Consider the following 8,287-nt stretch of genomic DNA (forward strand, 5'->3'; position numbering starts at 1 on the left):
TAATCATTGTACAAGACTCGGATGAGATCTTCTCTGGCAATTCTCATCGCCCATGTTAAAGATGATTTCAAACTGGAGCAGGTACAGAGAGGTTCATAGAACTATAAAGTTAGAAGGAACCTTGAGAGGTCATTAAGTTCAGTCTCCTGCTCTCGTGGCAGGACCAAGATCCATAAACCATCCCTGACAGATGTTTGTCTAATCTACTTTTAAAAATTGCCAGGGATGGTGCTTTCAGAACCTTCCTAGGCAATTGGTCTGACAGGAGGTATTTCCTAATGTCCAACCTGAACCTGCCTTGCTGCAATTTAAGTCCATTGCTTCTTGTCCTATCATCAAAGGTTAAGGAGAATAATTTTTCTCCTTCTTCCTCTAACAACCATTTAGGTATTTGAAAGCTGTTCCTGTTTCCCTTCTCATTCTGGTCCTTCCATATGAAACAATCCGAGCTCTTTCAGTCTTTCCTCACAGGTCATGTTTTCTAGATCTTTCATCATTTTTGTTGCTCTTCTCTGAACTTTGATTTCTCCATTATTCCTGAAATGTGGAGACCCAGGCCTGAACACAATATTCCAGTTGAGACCTAATCAGTGCAAAATAGAGTTGAAGAATTTATTTTTGTGTGTCACTTGCAAATAGAGATGTTAAAAGTCATTTTTAAAAGATAACTATATAAGAGCTGAAAATCTTAACAGTTACATGGTTGCATGTGCTGTGGGAGTATAAAGCTTAAATAAACTTTATACTGCAGCACCTGTTTATACGGTGTAAGTTCATAACTTGGAATAGATCTACACTATGGGATAAGGTCAAAGGAATATATGCAACTTCAGCTATGTTAATTAACACGTGGTGGTGGAGGAAATTTGGAGTGTCAAGGTCTGGGGTGAGAGGTGATGAAGGTGCTGGGACCAAGGAAACAAGAGGGTGGGGGAGACTATGGGGTTTCTCTTTCCTCCCACTCATGCAAGTGACTCCCTCACGTCCCTCCCATGCCTCCTTATCTGCAGGAGGAGGAGTTGTAGGCAGCATCTGGCTGGGACTAGATACTGCAGGAAGAGGCTGCCCAGTTTAGCTCCCTGCTGTAGGCCCCTGCAGGCTGCAAAGGGGCTCCAGCTGTTTCTCAGCTGCCACCAGGTGTGGAGAAGGGGCTCCAGTGTCTGATTCCATGTGGCTTTTCCCTCTGGTCTCTTCCCCTATGCCTGCCCCCTCTCCTATGTGCACGACAAGGTTCAGGAAGTATCTGGCCTGTGCTGCGAGTGAGGTCTCTATACACTGCCCCTTGACCCTATGCAGCATTCCACTGGAGCCCCTGAGTGCCGGATTGAATTATGGGGAGGGGGAGCAGATCTGGCCTATAGGCCAGCTTCTCCCCTCCCCCGCCCTACTTTGAAAACCAAAGCTTTTCAAATGACCAGCCTCACAACAGTAAAGAGCTGGATGCAATTGTACATCGTTAAGCAAAATCTTAAGTGATTTGGAAACCCTGAGAGAACGTGCAGAGCAGCTAGTAGCAATGGTCTGGTTCCTTAACAGAGGCAGACAGCACAGAAATGTGCAACATTAGTGGTTTACAAGTGATAAAAAGGATGTGCAGGCCCACACCCCAAACCAACAAGTGTTACAATGTTTATAACAAGGCAGCTGTGCTGTGGAGTTTGAGGAACTTCACTGTGAAGTGTAGAGTTTTGTTGTTGTCACCTTGCACCTCCTCTTGTTGAAAAGAAGCAAACTACTGTGAGTTTTGCAGAGCTACATTTAAATGAAGGGGTCACAACACTGCGATGGATTTATTCACAAAGTTCCCCTTGAGATAGTCACCTGATGGACTGAAATACCATTGAGCTCACCTACCCACCCACTTCTCCTGAGTCATCCCCTCCCCTCCCCCCAGTCTTCTCCGGCAATGGCACAGAGTTGGGGGTCAGAGCCCACATCAGAGAAACACAAATATTGAGATCAGCTCAGCTCTGGGAAGGGTCAGTCAAAAGGGATTTGACACAACACTCAGGTACACAGGCCCAATGGGACCTGAACCGCAGGTAAATGCCAAATAAAGTTTTACACAGATCAAGCTCCTAACTTGTCCTGCCCCTTTTATCATGAGAGAGAGAGAGATGTTCAGCTGCTTGCCTCCCCCAAGTGACAATTATTTACATTGGGTTTATTAATAAACATTTTATTAGTTATAAATAGTAGGATTTAAGTGGTTGCAAGTGTTACTTTGAACTCTCTACTAACTTATTACCTACTGCATATTTTTAAGAGTTTGTTTGTGCAAAATAAAGTCCTACTTCCCAAGTACCTGCAGATACCAAATTTTGCATAAACAATCCTGCCACTTAAGTTAGCTGAATGCGCTACTTTGTACACCGGAATATGCTGGGTGAATGGTGTAAATCAGTGTTTCTCAAAGTGGTCTGTGCACCAGGGCTGGCCCGAGTCATTCGCACATCCCAGGCTCCGGGAGCATGGCACCACCCCCGGGAGTGCAACGCATGCGCGCACGCCACACCCCCCGGGCACACCATGCCCCACGCCCCTGGGTGTCCGGTGCATGCGTGGCCCCAACCCCGAGTGCGTGGCACATGCATGGTCCCGCCCTGGGTGAGCAGAACACGCATGGTGCCACCTCTGCCCAGCCTGGCAGCGCCATGAGGTAGCGCCCAGGCGGTAGCCCACCTCACCCGTACCTTGGGCTGGCTCTGCTGTGCACCCACTCTGAGAAAGCAGCTACTGGGCCATTCCGGTTTGTTTACATACCAGCTCCACAGCCATGGGGTCTCGATGCTCCCACTGGCTGTGGTTTGCTGTTTGGAGCCAAGGGGAGCTGTGGGAAGCAGGATGACCTGGGCTGCTACTTCCCACAACTTCAGAACCATGAAGCTCCATGGCTGCAGAACTGGTAAACAAACTGCTACCAGGCTGCTTTCTCAGAATGGGTCTGTGGACCACTTTGAAAAACACTAATTAAATAATTATGTTTGTTTTTCATTGGACTTTGCCCAGTCAGTACTACAGGCCTCACTTGGTAGTACAAAATAAAACTAACCTGCCAGCTAAGGCTAATACTCTAGGAAACGTATTACACATAATTTCTTATCCTAAAGAGTAGTTCTAATTATTTTTTCTTGGTTTCCAACTTGGGCCTGAACCTTCTTAATGTTCCATTCTATGTAGAAGCAGCAGACATCTCGGATGGCAAACAAGGCTGTTCTGGAGTCTGGCAGCTGCCCCCTATTGTTTGGTTTCCACCTTTATATCTCTGTTGCCAAAGGTGGCAATCCTTTGTGTTCCACACTGCCAGTGGAAAAGTACAGCACCTAAAATGATTTCCAGCAACAGCTGATGTGGCCATGTTCTGGCAGGACCAACCATAATCCAGACTTAAAGGAAAAGCAAGACTATTCACAGATCATTGTCCTGAGTATTGAGTCCTTAAGTTCCTTGAAGCCCTCACTTACCTTGTCTAGATTAGGAAAAAGATTTATTCTTCATATTTCTAACTTTAATTGGAGGAAGGATACAGACATACAAATAGAATATACACATTCAGTATATTACAAGCTTTTCAATGCTATCTTACAAGAATTATTTTGCATAAAACATCTAGTCTATAAGGGCTTATAAATATACATAACTCAGATATTTCCGTAAAGAATATGAAATACACAAATACCCACTCAAATGGAAGTTACTAAATGAGAACATGGGTTTAGAGGCACAACATCAAAACGTTTAGTCACATCAGACATATCTTGAGCCTGTTCAGTCGCCTAAGGAATGCCTAGAGTCTAAATCTCTGTACAATAAGTATTCAGTGTACAAGTCCCTTCAAAGGGTTGTATTACTGAATTGTTATTGGCACCTGAGAGAGAACTCTAATTCCAGCACTGTACTTATTATATTGTTTTTCTCATCTTGCTCTAAGACAGTGTTTCTCAACCAATGGTATGAATACCCTTAGGGGTTCTCGAGAGAAGTCTGGAGGATACATCAACACAACTAAAATGTGCAGAAAAAACAAAAATTCAGCGCTTTATTATTTTGTACTTTTTAGACCCAAAAATGTCATTGCCCACCCAGCTACGATTAAGTTATTTAAACAAATGTGTTGCAGTGGTAGGAAAAAATGGTGTGTCTGAAAACTATAGGTACTGGGGGTACTTATAATTTTTTTTAAAGGTGCACTTTATAAAAAAAGGTTTAGAAACACTAACATGTTGTATAATGTTGCTATATATTAAATATGTCAGTGCACAGAGAATTGCAATAAAAGCAGCTATACCAGTGCTCACCAACTAGTAGATCAGGATCTATTGGTAGATCTTGGAGCCTTTGACAGGTGATCTTGAAAGGTTTGGCCAGTAGGCTATCAAGTACCAGCACTTCATCTGCCCCTTTCAGCACTGCAGTGCTGTTCCTGCCTTCTGACTTGGAGATGCCCCCCACCTCTTGCTTGCTGTGCAGGGCACAAGAAGATGAGGAAGGGGAGTGCTGATGTCAGGGTGCCCCTTCCACCACCCTCTACCCCATCTCCACACGGTGGAGGGGTGGGGGCAGGGATGGAGAGAATTTACTGGCTGCTTTTGGGAGTGGTTCAAGGCCAGGGTAGGGGTAAGCCTGCCTTAGACCCCTTACCTGTGGTAAGCAGTGCCCAGCTGGAGTCCGCATTCTGAACTTTGGCCCCAGTCCTGAGCCTCTCCTGCACCCCAAACCACTGCCCTAACCCTGAGTCCCCCAGCACCCAAACTCCCTCCCAGAGCCTGCCCCGACCCTCCTCCTGCACCTCAACTCCCTGCCTCAGGCTCAGCTCAGAACCCCTCCCACACTTCAAATCCTTTAGCTCAGAGTCTGCACCCCAGCCCTCTGCCCCCAGCTAGATAAAAGTGAGTGAGGATGGGGGAGGGAGGAGGATGGAGTGAGCAAGGGTGGGGCCTCGGAGAAGGGACAGGAAGGAGGTAGGGTAATGGTGTTTGGGTTTGAGGTAGACCCTGGATTGCACTTAAATTCAAAAAGTGACCTCATGCTTAAAAAGGTTGGAGACTACTGAGCTATACATTAGAGAGTCTAGTCCTGCAACCCTCAATCAAAACTCAAAAATACAGGCCAGTTTTAAAAAGTCAGTTTCCACAACATAAATCTAGACAAGATGGCTGTGTCTAGATTGGCCAGTTTTTCCGGAAAATCAGCCGCTTTTCCGGAAAAACTTGCCAGCTGTTTACACTGGCCGCTTGAATTTCCGCAAAAGCACTGTCTTCCTACTGTAAGAAATCAGTGCTTTTTGCGGAAATACTATGCTGCTCCTGTTCGGGCAAAAGTCCCTTTTGCACAAAACTTTTGCGCAAAAGGGCCAGTGTAGACAGCTGAGATTTGTTTTTTGCGGAAAAGCGTCTGTGTCAATCTAGACGCTCTGTTCCGAAAATGCTTTTAACGGAAAACTTTTCCGTTAAAAGCATTTCCGGAAAATCATGCCAGTCTAGACATAGCTGATGTGCATAAAAAAATCCCGGCAAGTTTGTTAGCTGGATTGTTAAAATCATTTCAACATTTTTCTTTGGTATAATTTTCCATTAGCAAAATCTTTGCTTTAATGCACAAAACAGTCACATCCCACACCAAAGCAAATCTTAAAAAGCAAGGAAAGTATGACAGAAAGCCTCTTAACCATCTCCTAATGCCCATGAAGAACAGATCCACTGAGAGACAGACTGCATATTTGGATAACATTTTTATGCCTTCAACTGAAAAGCAAGCCACACATTGATTTCTCTTCACAGTAACATGCCACAATTCCATTGTGTTAGAGTATAATAAGGGCTGAAGTATGCATCTTAGGTAGCTGAAATAAGGAGGGGCCGGCAGAGATTGACAACAAGATGTTTTAATCAACAAAAAGTTATTGTTTAGAACACAAGCAGCACCAGACCAGAATCACAGAGACGTAAGTTCTGTACCTAGTGAACAGATGTCCAGAATAGGGATCTGAGCTAGGAATGGCACTGAGGATGCTGACAATCTTGGGAAATGAATGATCAATTTGTCAGCTGCTGAAATCCTGATATACAAGGTGTGTGGATACAAGATATCCAAGATGAGAGTCTCTACGCAAAAGTTAGAAATCCTTTCATTTGGTCCACGACAGCCATGAAGAGTTGGGTGAACTGCTGAAACTGCGGGCTCCTGTCCACATGCGACACCAATGCTCATCCCACATTCTATGCATATAGCCATTGCTCATCCCAATGTGTGCACAGTTTGGGGTAAAATACACAAGTTGATTGATATGAAAATCTGAACCAACCTAGAGAAGACGCTGATGAGGTTTCACCTTATCTTTAGAGAAGACCGTGTACAGAGAGAAAATAGTCCAGAGACATTTTGGGCAGAAGTGACAGTACTGTAATTAGGAATATCACTTTCCTTGAAAACTGTAGTTAGGAGGACATGTCTAGAAGTTCAAATAGGTGGTCCCTTAGATTTATACAAAACCAAGTTTGAGACCCAAGGGGGAAAACAGGTTTCCTTAGCTAAGGATAAAATCTTACCTGGCCTTTAGATTCTGTAAAAATTCTTGGAAACTGACTTCAGTATAAATTATAGAAACCAGTTCTTTCCCCAGAAGTTAACTTTGAAGTATGTTTGCATGTCACACAATCAGAACCCTCTTTGTCTTTTTTGGGGACCACGAGATAAATATAATTCACATGTAATTATCTGGAGCTTTAGCAATGCCATTTACTGGTCCGAGTACTGTATGTACTCATTCATAAGCCAAATTTTTTGGCAAAAAAAGTGAAGTACAAAACAGCAGAGGTCTGATTAGCAACAGGTCTACATTGTTAACCTAAATTAAGGCTCACTAAACTTTGGCTCCTGGCCCATCAGGAGAAGCCACTGAAGTGCCAGAATGTTTTATTTCCCAGGAACATCCACAGGCAAAGAGCCTCTTGGTTCCCAGTGGCTGGATGGAAACAGCAAATTGCAATGGGAGCTGTGGAAATCAGTGTAGGCCAACGGTCATGCTGGCCACTGCTTCTGGGAATGGTGATTTGTAGCTACTGGAAGCTGCAGGACTCCATGCCTGCAGATGCTCCAGGTTAAAAAAACAAAATAACACATTCTATCATGTCAGCTGTTTCCCCTGATGGGCCAGGAGCTGAAGTTTGACAACTCCTAAAATATAGAGTTGATCTATGAAAGGGCCATAGGATTTTGCCATCTTGGGGATAGACTTATAAATGAATGGGCTAATATAAACAGTAAGAAGTCTCACCAATTAATACAAAAAATAACCTAAACTGTAAAGTATGATTTTTATATCACACTAAATGTGCACAACGGCATCTTGAATATTACATACAGATGTGGTCGCCTCATCTCAAATAAGATATATTGGCATTGGAAAACGTTCAGAAAAGGGCAATAAAAACGATTATAGGTTTGGACCGAGTCCCATATGAAGAGAGATTAAAAAGACTTGGACTTTTCATCTTAGAAAAGAGGAGACTAAGAGGGGATATGATAGAGGTCTATAAAATCATGACTGGTTTGGAAAAAGTGAATAGGGAAAAGTTATTTACTTATTCCCACAATATAAGAACTAGGGGTCCCAAATGAAATTAATAGGCGGCAGGTTTAAAACAAACAAAAGCAAGTTTTTCTCCATGCAGTTCACGATTAACCTGTGGAACTCCTTGCTAGAGGATGTGGTGAAGGCTAGGACTTTAACAGGGTGCCAGGAATCTGCTCCTACTCTAATTAAGGCAGAGCCCAGGATTCCTGTGCAATTCCACCAGACAGCCCTACCCTCACTTTGTCATCTCTTGCCACCATCCCCTGGCAGTTATCTTTGCCATCACTGGTGTGTCACAATGGCACATCCAGAATTTCCATTCACAAGAGATGTTTTCCCTTGTCCCCTCCCTGCAAGGTACCATGTAAAGGCAGAGTCCGGAATGGATACCCAGGGAGACAGTAAGTCACTTACCTTGGGTTTCAGGTTGACGTGTTCTCACCTTCCGGCGAAAGTTTAATGCCATATAACCCTCTTCGTCCTCCATTGGCCAGACTCGTCCCGGCTGTGAATCCTTTTCAGCTGGTACTCAGAGGAGGGAACAGAACAGCTAGTGACTGACCACCAGGTTCTGCAGCTCAGGGCTCACCTGCTAAAGCAGCACGGACCCTCCCCATGAGAAACCACAGGAAGCGCAGGCTCTGAACACAAGTGACACCCAACTCTTCCGCCTTCTCCACACACGTCTGAGCCCATCACTAGACCCTGCTA

General features: G+C 44.4%; 1 protein-coding gene across 1 annotated transcript in view; it reads right to left on the reverse strand.

Moving 5' to 3' along the window:
* Positions 1 to 8,063, reverse strand: part of LOC149522215 (killer cell lectin-like receptor subfamily F member 1) — a 33,323-nt gene extending 25,260 nt beyond the window's left edge. Inside the window, exon 1 of the mRNA XM_089771508.1 lies at positions 7,991 to 8,063. Coding sequence (XP_089627634.1) covers positions 7,991 to 8,063 — 73 coding nt within the window. The remainder of the gene's footprint in view (positions 1 to 7,990) is intronic.
* Between the last annotated feature and the right edge of the window lie 224 nt (positions 8,064 to 8,287).

Source organism: Pelodiscus sinensis, chromosome 19 (assembly GCF_052426305.1).
Source record: "Pelodiscus sinensis isolate ZL-2025 chromosome 19, ASM5242630v1, whole genome shotgun sequence".
NCBI lineage: Eukaryota > Metazoa > Chordata > Testudines > Trionychidae > Pelodiscus > Pelodiscus sinensis.